The sequence below is a fragment of the Carcharodon carcharias genome, chromosome 34 (assembly GCF_017639515.1).
Source record: "Carcharodon carcharias isolate sCarCar2 chromosome 34, sCarCar2.pri, whole genome shotgun sequence".
NCBI classification, from domain to species: domain Eukaryota; kingdom Metazoa; phylum Chordata; class Chondrichthyes; order Lamniformes; family Lamnidae; genus Carcharodon; species Carcharodon carcharias.
In genome coordinates, this window is record NC_054500.1 from 18,450,340 (window position 1) to 18,466,509 (window position 16,170).

Consider the following 16,170-nt stretch of genomic DNA (forward strand, 5'->3'; position numbering starts at 1 on the left):
TTCATCGTGAAAGGTGATTCACTCTCAAAGGTTAAAAGGTGCCTCGCTTGTAACTAAAGGGCCACCAACCCTCTTGCAAGACCCTCACTGCAGTAAAAATTCCAATTGAGAATATTAAGACATTACAAAGTTAAAACCGACACACAGGGAGGAAGCCCCAACATTAAAAACTCAAAACAAAACGCTAAGTAGATATCACGCTGCAAGAGTGCTGTCAACCTTTGGGGCATCTGGGAGTCGTGAAAGACGCTACAGGAATGCAAATTCTGAACCTTAAACCAGCGCAGAGAGTTTGAGCTGAAGGTTTGGAAAGTGCGGGCTGGTACGAGAGGAATGAAAACTCCAGGATTGCCCCATCCAGGAGGATGCCAGTCTCCTAATTAAATGCTGAATTTAAATTTTAAGGTTTCTATCTCCTTCTTCTGGACCACCCACCACCCCCACCCCACAGTTCCTCTCTGTCAGCCTTGTAAGGTTCGCGAAGCAGTTTGGGTTGTTTTTTTTTTAAAAAACGGCAATCCCCGTTTGTGGGATCGCGCTGTGCCTAAAACAGCTGCCGCACGAAAATCAAATCCTTGGGTGTTAAATGCTGAAAAGTATTCCCGGGATGTCCCTCCAAGTTCCAGCGGTGGGTTTGCCCCCACCTCTCTACCCTTCATCGCGTGGTACAATTCTCGTACCGTCTTCCCAATCACTGGTGGCCAACTTCACCAGGGGAACGTGCCCTTGACACTCTGCCACCCACCGCCCGCCCCACCCCCACACCCACCCACCCCCCCAACTCCCTCCGCTCCCCTCCCCCCCGCAACCGACACCCTTGGCTGACCTTGACCTGGGAATGGGCCCCCCCTCCCCCCTCAAAAAAATACCTCTCCACCTCACCAGCGTGGCAAAGTCGCACTTACCCACACTTGCCGTGCCCTCGAGCACCTCCAGGGCGTGGTGCATCCCGTTGGCAAAGAGCGTGGCATCCTCCTTGCTCCCAAAGTTCAGCCCCCAGACCTGACGCATGTCACGCCACTGGTGGAAACTCGGCGTGGCCTGGTTATACTTGAGGCCCTTGACGATGGGGCAGTTTATCACAACCTAGAAACGAGAAAGGGAGGCCAGGGTTATGACCCGCTGGGCCCCACCAGCCGCGGCTAATTAAAAAGGGGTGAGCACCACGAACGGATCTCCGCACAAACGCCGGGTGGCTCAGAGTCATGACCCGCTTTAAGAACGGCAAACACTGCCATTTCATCGAATCACAGGCCGCTCCAGGGCAGAGGCCGCTCTGCCCATCATTTGCCCCTGCTCTTGGCCGGCAGCCCTGAAGCGTTTCCCCTTTACAAGCGTTTGTTCAATCCTCTTGGAAAGTCACAGTCGAATCGGTTTTTCCCAACCCTTTAATGGAAGCAGAGGTTGGGTGCCCTGCACCCGGTTTTAACTCCTCATGTTAGTTACTCCAGGTCAGGCTGTCAGATCTGGGTCAGAGCATCACCGAGGGAGAGGGGAAACGTGTGAAGGGGGTGCTGAGCCGCTTTTATTGATGCAACTGTGCAGCCTGCCTGCCCATTTCGCAGCCAAACCACATTCCTGTGGCTCTGCAGTTACATCCAGGCCAGTCTGGGTAAGGCTGGCCGATTTCCTCTCCCCATGGACATTATTAAACCAGATGGCCTTTTACGCTTATTAATGAGACTAGCATTTCACTCCAGATTTATTCATTTCAATTTAAAAGCCGTGGTGGGATTCAAACCCATGTCCTCAGGTTAGGCCGGGCCTCGGGATGACCAGTGCAATGAGGTGACCGTTAGGCTTCAGTGGCCTGTCCAACAATGTGCAAGTAGCTTCGCCGCACAGGCTTCAGTGATTCAAGAAAGCAGCACAACATCGCCTCCTAAGGGACAACTGGGGATGGACAACAATTGCCAGCCTTTCCCACATCTCAAGAACGAATGAATATTGCTGACAGGAATCTCAGTGCAGAAGAGGCCCTTTGGCCCATCGAGTCTGCACCGACACATGAGAAACACCTGACCTATCTACCTAATCCCATTTACCAGCACTTGCCCATAGCCTTGAATGTTATGACGGTGCCAGGTACTTTTTAAAGGATGTGAGGCAACCCACCTCCAACACCCTCCCAGGCAGTGCATTCCAGACTGTCACCACCTTCTGGGTAAAAAAGTTTTTCCTTACATCCCCCCCCTAAACCTCCTGTCCCTCAACTTGAACTTATGCCCCCTGGTGACTGACCCTTTAACTAAGGGGAACAGCTGCTCCCTATCCACCCTGTCCATGCCCCCCTCATAATCTTGTACACCTCGATCAGGTCGCCCCTCAGTCTTCTCTGCTCCAACGAAAACAACTCAAGTCTATCCAACCTCTCTTCATAACTTAAATGTTTCATCCCAGGCAGCATCCTGGTGAATCTCCTCTGCACTCCCTCCAGTGCAATCACATCCTTCCTATAATGTGGCGACCAGAGCTGCACACAGTACTCCAGCTGTGGCCTCACTATGGTTCTATACAACTCCAACATGTCCTCCCTACTTTTTAATCTATGCCTCGATTGATAAAGGCAAGTGTCCCATGTGCCTTTTTCACTACCCCACTAACATGCCCCTCTGCCTTCAGAGATCTATGAACACACACACCATGGTCCCTTTGTTCCTCAGAACTTCCTAGTGTCATGCCGTTCATTGAATATTTCCTTGTCAAATTACTCCTTCCAAAGTGTATCACCTCACACTTTTCAGGGTTAAATTCCATCTGCCACTTATCTGCCCATTTGACCATCCCGTCTATATCTTCCTGCAGCCCAAGAGACTCAACCTCACTGTTAACCACCCGGCCAATCTTTGTGTCATCCGCAAACTTACTAATCCTACCCCCCATAGTCATCTATGTCATTTATATAAATGACAAATAATAGGGGACCGAGCACAGATCCCTGTGGTACGCCACTGGACACTGGCTTCCAGTCACTAAAGCATCCTTCTGTCATCACTCTCTACCTCCTACAACTAAGCCAATTTTGAATCCACCTTATCAAATTACCCTGTATCCCATGTGCATTTGCCTCCTTTATAAGTCTCCCATGTGAGAACTTGTCAAAGGCTTTGCTGGAATCCATATAGAAGAGACATGCTGTCAAAGTTTTTCATCTTGCACTCATCAGGACAGGCTCAAGAATACCAAATTTCAAAGGCAACAATTGTACACACTGAATGAGCAAAGGGGATGCTGATTGGTTGACAAGTTGACTCGGATCGGTCTAGGTGTTGCCATGGAGAAGGCACCACGGAACTACTGCCCTGCACGCTTTTGTTTTACTCAAAAAAAGGCACAATGCAGGTAAAAGGAACATGTGCCTTGACGTCCAATAGCATTACCATCACTGAATCCCCCACTATCAACATCCTGGGCATTACCATTAATCAGAAACTGAACTGGGCTAGCCATATAAATACTGTGACTACAAGAGAAGGTCAGCGGATAGGGATTCTGCAGCGAGTAACACACTTCCTGACTCTCCAAAGCCTGTCCGCCATCTACAAGGCACAAGTCAGGAGTGTGATGGAATACTCCCCACTTGTCTGGATGAGTGCAGCTCCCACAACACTCAAGAAGTTCAACACCATCCAGGACAAAGCAGCCGCTTGATTGGCACCACATCCACAAACATTCACTCCCTCCACCACCGACGCACAGTAGCAGCAGTGTGTGTACCATCTACAAGATGCACTACAGCAACTCACCAAGGCTCCTTAGGCAGTACCTTCCAAACCCACAACCTCTACCATCTAGAAGGACAAAGGCAGCAGATACATGGGAACACCACCACCTGGAAGTTCCCCTCCAAGTCACTCACCATCCTGACTTGGAAATATATCGGCCGTTCCTTCACTGTCGCTGGGTCAACATCCTGGAACTCCCTCCCTAACAGCACTGTGGGTGTACCTGCACCACATGGACTGCAGCGGCTCAAGAAGGCGGCTCACCACCACCTTCTCAAGGGGCAATTAGGAATGGGCAATAAATCCTGGCCCAACCAGCAACACCCCCACATCCCGTGAATGAATGATTAAAAAAAGCAGCCCCGGTAGAGGACCGGTCCCTGCGTATGAATACATGCAGCTTCTAACGAGCGTTAAGTAAACCAAATAACACATAAGCAAAGAAAAGGAATCTCGCCGAAGCAGAAAGGCGTGAACGGAGGCATTTCCTCGCTTAACCCCAATGGTTACAGGGCTCAGCGATGCTTCTTTCACCATCTCTGAACGGTTTAAAAAGACTCTCTGATAACTGGGCCCAAAGCGGCCGACCGTTTGGCACCTTACCTGCTGGTCTTGCTGTATTTTGCGACCCACGACACGAAAGGCGTTGTTGCTGGAGTTGTGGTAGATGTGGACCCGGCTGAAGACTGGCGGCCCGGTACCTGCCGGAACCCATTTCTTGTTGGCGTCGTCGTAGAGCATCACCGTGGCCCGAGCTTGGCAGATACTCGTCTCGCTGAAACGGGAAGCAGTGGTTATCAGGACAGCTCGGAGAGTAAAACCGCTTTACATTCCCAATAAAGATTCTCAATGAAACCATCACCCTCGATGATGCCCGTGACAAACGCTTTTAAAAATCTACTTTCTCGTCTAGCTCGGGGTTTCAAATGGGGTGGGTGTGAACCCACTGAGACAGGCTGGATGCATGAGAGGCTCTTCACCCATTCGTTGCCGCCCATATGCAAGATAGTGAATGTGCTGGCGCCTGGCAACAACATCATCATCATCATCACCATGGGGACATCACTTGATCTCCTGTCCAAGTCGTGGGAGGGGAGGGGGAAGGAGAAGGCAAGGGGGCGTAAGAGGGTGCGGGGGTCAAGACAGTGGGTGTGAGGGTGTGGGAGGAGAGATGGGAGAGGCGAGTGCAGAGGGGGAGGGAAGAAAGGGGGAGAGGAGAGGAGAGGGGGGCCAAGGTGGTCTTAGAAGGTAGGAAGAAAGGGAAAGAAGGGGGAATGAGTGAAGGAATCAAAAAGAGGGGAGGTGGAGAGCACAATAGCCAAAAGGGGGTGGGGTGGGGGGGGGGGGAAAGAGTGAGGGAGTGAAGGGGAGAGAGAAGGTAGAGGAAACAAAGGGGAGCTCATGAGCAATTGTGAGTCTGAGACCCTTCAGCTTAGATGCGAGAATGGATGTTACTTTTTATTATTATTGGGGAATATTGTGTCATTCTATAAAGAAGGTGAGGGGGGTGGTGTGTGAGTGTGAGAGAGATTTAATTAAGCTGGGCAACAGATTGATAGGAGTCAGATTGTCTGGGAGGGCTTGAAAACATGAAAAGGATAGGTGTTAAGTTTGAGGTACTAGTAAATATGTTCGATCTAACATTTGTAATTTTAGTTAAGTGGAGAGTTTGTTTGAATATCAAAGGGAAGTCAGAGGGAAACATGTTTGCATCTTGAAGGACATTACTCTATTGACCCGAAAGCAAAGGCAAGATAGAAACACGAAAGATTTTATATTTGGAAGGATTTGGGTTTCAAAGAGGTGTGAGAACAACATAACCTGAGATGAAGGGGGCAAAAACGTATATAAGAGTTACTGTGGTTCGCTGTTAAGATATAGCGGCAGCTCCAGGCTGGAAGAGGATGCCTTTTGATTCAACCATCCAGTCAAGCCAGAAATGCCTTGGGCTGCAACAAGCAGTTTCATTCTGAAGTGGATTTCACCACAGTGTATGAAGGTAGAGGTCATGGTCAGGTGGAAAGCCTGTAATGAAGCCACAGCGGCTTGCTTTTTGTGATATTACTGAATTTTTTTTATAGTTAACCTCTATAAGGGAGTGTTGCCTGGAGATGTTTAATTGTGGGTTTTGGTGAGGTAGAGAGCTTCTTGGGGGAATGTTTTGTAAGGCTCACCTTAATTGTGTAACTGTAATCTTGGTGTGCTTAAGTTTTTGCTTATTCACGTTAATAAAAAAAAAACTGACTTTTAATTTTTTAAAATCCCCCAAGTGTTACTGGGCCTTTTACTGCTGAGATCGGTATATCATCTTCTCGGTCTCAAAACACAAAAAAATAAGGTGTGGCCCGTAAGCCAAGTTTCCCTCTGGGATTTGGTCTGCCTAGTGATTAACGCCGGCTTTCTGGTCATAACATAGGACATCCCAAAGCCAACGAAATACCTTTTGAAGTGCGGACATTGCTACAATGCAGGAAAGGCAGCAGCCAGGTATGCACAGCAAGCTCCCACAAACAGCAACCAGCTGATCACCAGGTTATTGGATTGAAATTAGTGAGCCTGGTTGAAGGGGGTAAACGTTGTTAAGAGCTCAGGAGCCCCAGTGAGAGATCCCCCAACCCTCTCGCCCTGTCAAGACTCCACCATGGCTGCTCCAGGATGACAGGAATTTCAGTATCCTGTAATACACTGCAGCCCTGGCTTAGTGTACAATCTCACCCCCCTCAGTTATAATCGCGGGATTTAAATTCCACAGCACAAGCCACAGCAAGGGATTAACAGCTCCACAGGTTGTAATGTCTAGAAAGAAGAGCGCTGGGAGTTCTCCTGGCATCTGGGCGTTGGTGGGGGGGGGGGGGGGGGTTAGTCTGAGGGGGAGGGTGGGCGACATGGGAGAGGAAGTTGGAAGGGCGGGAGCGGGAGGCAAGCTGGGCAGTGATGTTGCAGCTACCGGTCTCTGCACCGGTCAGTCGAGCGCTCAGCCCATCCACAGTGTGGCGACAGTGAGCAGTGCCTCCAAGGGGAGGCTCCATTGAGAAACGCTCCCTGGTTTGACCCTGCGGCCTTATTTTGGTAAGTAACTCACTATTTGGGGTAAAAACAAAAACAGCTGGAGAAACTCAGAGGGTCTGATAGCTTCTGTGGAAGAAGAAGACAGAGTTTCGAGTCCGTATGACTCTTCATCAGAACTAAAGAGGAATAGAAACGAGGTGAAATATAAGCTGGTTGAGGGAGGTGGGACAGTGGAGCTGGATAGGAGGCCAGTGATAGGTGGAGGCAAAGAAGAGATTGCCAAAGGTGTCATAGACAAAAGGACAAAGGGGTGTTGACGGTGGTGCTATTAGCTAAAGGATGTGCTAATGGTGACATTAAGGGTAGAAAGCAGGACAAGCAAGTGACAGATAGCCCTAGTGGGGGTGGGGATTGAAATAGGCTAAAAGGTGGAGATAAAACAACGGATGGAAATAAATTTTAAAAATACTAATAGAAATAGGTGGGAAAAGAATATATATATATATATATATATATATATATAAAAAATGCAATAATTATTAGCAAAAGGGGACATAAAGGGGGGTGAGTGTGGAGGAGAGAGTTCATGGTCTGAAGTTGTTGAACTCAATATTCAGTCCGGAAGGCTGTAAAGTGCCTAGTCGGAAGATGAGGTGCTGTTCCTCCAGTTTACGTTGAGCTTCACTGCAACAATGCAGCAGGTCAAGGACGGACATGTGGGCATGAGAGCAGGGTGGGGTGTTGAAATGGAGCGACAGGGAGGTCTGGGTCATGCTTGCGGACAGACCGAAGGTCTGAAAATTCAGACCTGCTGAGTTTGTCCAGCAATTTCTTTGTTTTTGTTTTAGATTCCCAGCATCCGCAGCATTCTGCTTTTATCACTATTTGGGATGTTGGGAGCGCTATCGCCTTGCAGATGGCTGTGGCTTCACAGGCTGATGCTCCAAACCGGAAGAGAGATGACTTCTCAGTGACTCAGAGGCCAGCATATCATCACTGGGTAACATGGCTTTAATTAGAGGCAATTAGTTAAGAAACCTCATCACCAGAAAAAGAGCAGAGGGGTCAATTACTTCCATTTTTGGAAATCGTATTGCAGAGCCTGGTAGCTCCTCCCACCCGCTAATATTATCTCTGAAGTAGTAGGAGCTGTCACTGCAGGACAAGGAGGCAGCCTTGCACAGGTCAACGATAACTCATAATACGTTAAAACGCTGTATAAAACCCCAATGGTTACAACGAAGCAGGAGGCTATGTGGCCCAACATGTCTGTGCCAGCTCTCTGTGGGAGAGACACAGCTCAACCCCATCCTACCCACCCCCCCCCACCCCACCCCCCCCGACAGACCCCCATCCCCCACCCCCCCCGACAGCCCCCTACCCCACCCCGCCGACAGCCCCCTACCCCACCCCCCCCCCACCCCACCCCCCCGACAGACCCCCATCCCCCACCCCCCCCGACAGCCCCCTACCCCACCCCACCCCCGCCGACAGCCCCCTACCCCACCCCCCCCCACCGACAGCCCCCTACCCCACCCCCCCCCACCCCACCCCCCCAACAGCCCCCTACCCCACCCCCCCACAGCCCCCTACCCCACCCCCCCCCACAGCCCCCTACCCCACCCCCCCCCCACAGCCCCCTACCCCACCCCCCCCCACAGCCCTGCAAACACTTTTCCAGGTAACTATCCTATTCCCCTTAGAAAGAGAAAGGCAGCATTAGGGCAGATTTTAAGGAACTTCCTTAAAAGGAAGAGGTAGAGGTGGTTAGGGTTAGGGAGGGAATTCCGGAGGCTTGGGGCCCAGGCAGCTGGAGGCTTGGCCGCCAGTGGTGGAGCGATGGAAATCGGGGATGCGCAAGTGGCCAAAATTAGAGGAGAGGGGATATCTCAAAGGGCTGGAGGAGATCACGGGGCTGTGGGGGTTGGTGATGAGGCCATGGGGGGATTTGAATACAAGGTTGAGTGTTTTAAAATTCCCTGACCCAGGAGTCAATGTCGGTCAGCAAAGCATAGAGGTGACGGGTGAACAGAACTTGGTGCGAGTTAGGACACAGGCAGTTTTGGGTGACCTCATGTTTACAGAGGGTAGAAAGTGAGAGGCCGGCCAGGGCTGGGTTGGAATTGTGCAAGAGATATGACCCACGAATGACTCTATCAAGAAATGCAAGATAGTTGGATGTGGAACAGCCTCAACTTCCCAAAGGCCACCTCCATTACCTGGTTTGAGACTGAGTCAGTCCAAATTAGAATCTGTCTCTAGTCTTCGGTGTGGGTTGCAAAAGGGGAAGGGACAGAAATAACAGGGCCTAGAGAGATACACTTCACAGACCCAATGGCACACTGAGTCCGCAACATTGTTCACTCTTTGGGACCTGGTTCAGGTCCAGCTCTGCCTCCTGCCCGTAAGGATCCTGTGAAATGAGACTCAATCCGTTCCTACTAGGCCTGGGCACAAGTTGTTCCTAATTCAGCAAGAAAGGGTCACAGAGCAGCTACTGAGGGAAATGGAGGAACTGAGAGAGCACTGCACCCGTGGGAGGTATTTAGGAGGCTGGCACAGAAGATGCACTGGAGAGGGAGCTTTATTAACCTTGTATCTAACCCCGTGCTGTACCTGCCCTGGGAGTGTTTGATGGGGACAGTGTAGAGGGAGCTTTACTCTGTATCTAACCCCGTGCTGTACCTATCCTGGGAGTGTTTGATGGGGACAGTGTAGGGGGAGCTTTACTCTGGATCTAACCTCGTGCTGTACCTGCCCTGGGAGTGTTTGATTGGGACAGTGTAGAGGGAGCTTTACTCTGTATCTAACCCCGTGCTGTACCTGTCCTGGGAGTGTTTGATGGGGACAGTGTAGAGGGAGCTTTACTCTGTATCTAACCCCGTGCTGTACCTATCCTGGGAGTGTTTGATGGGGACAGTGTAGAGGGAGTTTTACTCTGTATCTAACCCCGTGCTGTACCTGTCCTGGGAGTGTTTGATGGGGACAGTGTAGAGGGAGCTTTACTCTGTATCTAACCCCGTGCTGTACTGTACCTGCCCTGGGAGGGCAGGGGGAACAGATATTAAGATATAAACACTTTTTTTTATTTTACTTTTCAGTTCAACAGGTTACACATATCTTGTGTTTTCGGTTGGTGTGGGGGGGGGAGTGCAGGGTTAAAGGAGGCAGTCAGTCAGCAGGGAGGGGCAAGAGGGGAAGAGGAAACGATGTACACGGGCAGTAGAGTCTGATCCCAGCAAGTGATGGGTCAGTGGTCCTGGAATGGGAAGAATGTTTGTTGAATAAACTGGAATAATGAGGAACTTCCATCTCAACCACAGGATCGCTTCTCATCTCAGCAACCAACAGTTACCAGGGAAAGGAAGCTGGTCAGCAATAAGCCAGCAAATTACATTTTTAGTAGACATAGTGAAACAAGTGAGACCCAGGGTTCATTCAGCAACCTTTAATAAACTAACAAAAAGGGTTCAATTAACCTCAAGACTCCCCTTCGTTTGTGTGCAACTTTAAGGAAGCTATTTGACTTTGGGTGCCATTGCAGCTGTGTCTCATCCCTCCCCCACCCAAAGTGAGGCACTGGATTAAAATTAGGAGCGCGAGCCCTTTCCTGATTTACCCCCAACTTTGCCGGGGCGGGGGGGGGGGGGGGGGGGGGGGGGGGGGGGGGGGGGGGGGGGGGGGGGCAAAGTCAGCTTTCAAACTCAGGCTTTAGCACTCACATCTCCAAGTCACAAGGTTGTGGGTTCCAGTCCCACTCCAGGACTTGAGCACATAATCAAGGCTGACACTCCCAGTGCAGTACTGAGGGAGAGCTGTACTGTCAGACGTAGTGTCCTCTGGGCGAGATGTCAAACCGAGGCCCCGTCTGCTCTCATCAGACACAAAGATCCCAAACTTGCAGCTTGAAGAGGTTTTAGTCTTCAGGTATATTTTTCACTTGACTAATCCAATCAGCGCTCTGCTGTAAGATGGAGATTTTAACAACAAAAAGCGCACCTTTGAAGTACAAAAGCCCACGCACTGATATAGGACAGGAGGTGGCCATTCATTCCATCACCCCTGTGCTGGCTCTTTGAAAAAGCTATCCGATTAGTTCCTGTGGCCCTGCAAATTGCTCCTTTTTAAGCATTTGGCCAACTCCCTTTCGAAAGTTTCTAATGAGTCCACTCCCACCACCCTTTCAGGCAGCATGTTCCAGATTGCGATGACTCATGTTCAAAGTGCTGACTGAGTGCTGCACTGCTCTCTTCGATTCTGCGCCCGCCCCCACATGATGCGTGTGAGCACACGAACGTCAGTCAGTGTCACACAGGTTTGGCTGCAGCACTGCCTTCACTCGCAGGCCTGCCGACAATTTTCCCTCGGAGTTAGCAAGGGTCTTCCAGGCGGCGTTCGGGCAGCTCCTCGTCACCCGGTCAAGTTTCGAGTGGCTGGCCAGCCTCCTGCCCTGAAACACTTGGCACTCCTCGAACACGTGACATGCCCATGCACGCCTGGCACTCAGGTCTCGTTTCTTGACGAGACAAGCAGGCAGGGCTCCAAAGTGTTCACTCACAATGCGTGTTCTCTCTCGCACACACCCCAGCATTGATTGAGCTGCACAGGACCTTGACTAGCAAGTCTAAGCTGAGTTAGCTCTCTGGGTTTCACAGCAAGGGGGGGGGGGGGGGGGCACGGTATTTGGCCTCAGTCCCCATGGGACAGGGTCCCCTACTCCTGATCGCGATCCAGGAATCTCTGCTGAAAAATAAATGCCGGACGAGGAAGGGAATGGGTCTGAACTGGCTGTTGACAGCCTGGGAGCAATCACCATTCAGGGTGATGACTGAAAATGGCCCCTCGCTGAGTGAGATCCAAGATCTCCTTCAGGGGCAGGGAGAAAACTGGTAAAGGGGGAAATAACAGATAGATTTTCAGCACCAGACCAGGCCACGCAGGCAGGGTCCCAGGCTTAGCAGAGTTTCTCTGGAACATTAACAAGTGCTCACTGTAGGGCACATGACACATGTACACCGATAGCTGGAGCACTTTATAATTGTAGAGCCCAGTGACATCAGTAAACACTCCTGGTTCGGACACAGCAAATCTCCTTCAAACACTGCCAGGACAGGAGATGATGCTGTAGTGTTGTCGTCACTGGATGAGTAATACAGAGGCCCAGGTTAATGCTCTAGAGACAAACCCCTCCCCACAGCAGCTCATGGGGGGATTGAAATTTGGTTAATAAATTGAAAGGTCATCTTGTTGCAAAAAACCATCTGGTTCACTAATCCCCTCGAGGGAAGGAAATCAGCCGTCCGTACCCGGTCTGGCCTACATGTGACTCCAGGCCCACAGCAATGTGGTTGAGACTTAACTGTCCTCTACAACGGCCTCAATTCAAGGGCAATTAGGGATGGGAAATAAATGCTGACCTTGCCAGCACCACTCATGATGTACCAAAGAATAAATAAAAAAAAGGTTACAGCACGGGGTTAGATACAGAGTAAAGCTCCCTCTACACTGTCCCCATCAAACACTCCCAGGACAGGTTCAGCACGGGGTTAGATACAGAGTAAAGCTCCCTCTACACTGTCCCCATCAAACACTCCCAGGGCAGGTACAGCACGGGGTTAGATACAGAGTAAAGCTCCCTCTACACTGTCCCCATCAAACACTCCCAGGACAGGTACAGCACGGGGTTAGATACCGAGTAAAGCTCCCTCTACACTGTCCCCATCAAACACTCCCAGGACAGGTACAGCACGGGGTTAGATACAGAATAAATCTCCCTCTACACTGTCCCCATCAAACACTCCCAGGACAGGTACAGCACGGGGTTAGATACAGAGTAAAGCTCACTCTACACTGTCCCCATCAAGCACTCCCAGGACAGGTACAGCACGGGGTTAGATACAGAGTAAAGCTCCCTCTACACTGTCCCCATCAAACACTCCCAGGACAGGTACAGCATGGGGTTAGATACAGAGTAAAGCTCCCTCTACACTGTCCCCATCAAACACTCCCAGGACAGGTACAGCACGGGGTTAGATACAGAGTAAAGCTCCCTCTACACTATCCCCATCAAACACTCCCAGGACAGGTACAGCACGGGGTTAGATACAGAGTAAAGTTCCCTCTACACTGTCCCCATCAAACACTCCCAGGACAGGTACAGCACGGGGTTAGATACAGAGTAAAGCTCCCTCTACACTGTCCCCATCAAACACTCCCAGGACAGGTACAGCACGGGGTTAGATACAGAGTAAAGCTCCCTCTACACTGTCCCCATCAAACACTCCCAGGACAAGTACAGCAAGGGGTTAGATACAGAGTAAAGCTCACTCTACACTGTCCCCATCAAACACTCCCAGGACAGGAACAACACGGGGTTAGATACAGAGTAAAGCTCCCTCTACACTGTCCCCATCAAACACTCCCAGGACAGGAACAACACGGGGTTAGATACAGAGTAAAGCTCCCTCTACACTGTCCCATTAATGCGTCCCAGCCCCTGAAGAGCACCCCCTCAGTGTGGCATTTTCTCCCACCCACACTCTTCGACTTATTCGGATTTATAAATGACTTGGATGAAGGGACTGAAGGAATGGTTTCTAAATTTGCTGATGACACAAAGGTAGGTAAAAAAAAAAGAAATTGCAAAGAGGATATAAGGAGGCTACAAAGGGACATAGATAGGTTAAGTGAGTGGGCAAAGATCTGGTAAATGGAGTATAATGTGGATAAATGTGAAATTGCCCATTTTGGCAGGAAGAATAAAAAAGCTTATTGTCTAAATGCTAAATGAATGCAGAGCTCCGAGATTCAGAGGGATCTGGGTGTCCTAGTGCATGAATCACAAAAGGTTGATATGCAGGTACAGCAAGTAACGTGGAAAGCTAATAGAATGTTATCATTTATTGTGAGGGGAATTGAATACAAAAGTAGGGAGGTTATACTTCAGTTGTACAGGGCAATGGTGAAGCCACACCTAGAGTTTTGTGTACAATGCTGGTCTCTTTATTTAAGGAAAGATGTAAATATGTTAGCAGTTCACAGAAGGTGTACTAGACTAATACCAGGAATGGGTGGGTTGTCTTATGAGGAAAGGCTGGACAGATTAGGCTTGTATCTGCTGGAGCTTAGAAGAGTAAAAGGCAACTTGATTGAAACCTGCTAGATGCTGCGGGGTCTTGACAGGGTGGATGTGGAGAGGATGTTTCCTCCTGTGGGAGAATTGAGAGCTAAGGAGTCGCTCACTTAAGAGGTGAGGAGAAATTTACTTCTCTCAGAGGGGTCTTGAGTCTTTGGGACTCTCTTCCTCAAAAGGCAATGGAAACAGGGTCTTGGAATATTTTTAAGGAACAGCTAGATAGTATCTTGATAAGCAAGGGGGTGAAAGGTTATCGGAGGGAGGCGGGGGTGGGGTAGTTGGGAATGTGGGGTTGGGGGTTACATTCAGATCAGCCATGATCTTACTGAATGGCGGAGGAGGCTCGAGGGGCTGAGTGGCCTCCTCCTGCTCCTAATTCCTCCGTTCTTATTTTCAGAGCTTTGTTCTTCATTTCCGGGTCACTTGCAGTGACAATGCTCCGGAGACTGCCAAAAACAATGCACTTAGAACCAATGCAGACTTTTATTTCAGTCTGGGCTGCATTGAAAGAACATCGCAAAAGATAAAGACATGACTGTAAATGAAGCTTTTTTTCCCCAAAGAAATTGATGTTTAATAATTGTAAGCTTTAGTGACTAAGCATTTAGGTTCCTGACCCAACTAGTCATGATAGTTTTAAGCCTCAGTCATCACAGTTAGAATCACATTTCACTCCGAGATGAGCTTCTGACCATTTATCTGCACCAGCGCTAAGGCTGTCCACATTCGCCTCAGTGACACTGTCTGTCTCCACTCCTGACTCAGCTCCTCTGCTAACCACGCCTTGGGGGCCTCTAGATTCATCGAGTCCAATGCTTCAAGTCAGTTTTCCACATTCTATCCTCTCTCTATAAATTCGAAGTCATCCAAAAATCAGTTGCCTCTGTACTAACTAGCACCAAGTCCCATTCCCCTTTCACCCCTGTGCTCGCTAAATAACACTCATTGGCCAGGAACCAACATCTTGATTTTAAAATACTCACCCTTGTTTTCAAATCACTCCATGGCCTCACCAGCACCATCCCCCCCCCCCGCTTCTCCCACCTTCCTATCTCTCTAATCCCCTCCAGCCCTGGACCTGGGCTCAAACAAGTGATGGCCACTTATCTTCAAGTCACTTGGGGTCTCTCTGCCCCCTTCACTGGTCCGATGTCCCGAGAACTCTACACCCATCCAAACTCTGGTGTTGTCCGTCTCCCACTTCCTTTGCCCCCCCCACTCATGCCTTCAACTGTCTAGAACCCGAGCTCTGGAATTCTCTCCCCACCCCCCCCCCCCAAATAAAAACCCCTCCAGCTCTCCTCCTTCCTTAAAAGGTGACCTCGTTGATCAAAGATTTGGTTACCCATCCAAAGACGAGTCAAATTTTCACCCAATTACGCACCTGCGAAGCACCTCGCGGGCAGCTGATGTTAAAGGTGCCATACAAATGCAAGTCGCTGTTGCACTCAAGCAGGACCTGGGTGGGACACACCTAAAGCTGACGCCCTTTATGTTCCCATGAAGTCCCAGCTGCCTCAGGTTGTTGACAGCCACTGAGCTCATGGCTCCCACTTTAGAAGTGGATATTGAAAAGGATAAATTTTGCGGGGGTGATGGGGGAAAGAACAGAGGGAGTGGGGGTGAATTGGATAGCTCCTTCAAAAGAGCCGGTGCAGGCACCATGGGCAGAGTGGCCTCCTCTTGCATAATGTTCTATTGCAGACACCCTTGTTTCAGAAGCGTTACATTTGTACAGCACCTTTCACAGCCTGGTGACATCCTAAGGCTCTTTACAGCTAATTACTTACTGTTTAAAAGGCAGGGAATCGCAGCAGCCAATTTGTACACAGCACATTCCTGACATCTACAAGGCACACATCAGGAGTGCGATGGAATACTCTCCACTTGCCTGGATGAGTGCAGCTCCCACAACACAAGAAACTTGACACCATCCAGGACAAAGCAGCCCCGCTGGATTGGCACCACATCCACAAACATTCACCTCCCCTCCACCATTGACACACAGTAGCAGCAGTGTCTGTACCATCTACAAGATGCACTGAAGCAACTCACCAAGGCTCCTTAGACAGCACCTTCCAAACCCATGACTTCTACCATCTAGAAGGACAAGGGCAGCAGACACACGGGGAACACCACCACCTGCAAGTTCCCCTCCAAGCCACTCACCATCCTGACTTGGAAATATATCGGCTGCTCCTTCACTGTCACTGGGTCAGAATCCTGGAACTCCCTCCCTAACAGCACTGTGGGTGTACCTATGGTCAGGTTGTAGTTGCATATTGCCGAGCTCCTTCTGCG

The 16,170-nt window shown here is 50.0% G+C and overlaps 1 protein-coding gene across 1 annotated transcript in view; it reads right to left on the bottom strand.

The window, feature by feature from the left end:
* Positions 1–16,170, bottom strand: part of vaspb (vasodilator stimulated phosphoprotein b) — a 134,120-nt gene that overhangs the window by 55,437 nt on the left and 62,513 nt on the right. Inside the window, exons 2-3 of the mRNA XM_041179217.1 lie at positions 4,329–4,500; positions 906–1,086 (exon numbers count right to left, since the gene is read on the bottom strand). Of these exons, the coding sequence (XP_041035151.1) occupies positions 906–1,086; positions 4,329–4,500 (353 nt within the window). The remainder of the gene's footprint in view (positions 1–905; positions 1,087–4,328; positions 4,501–16,170) is intronic.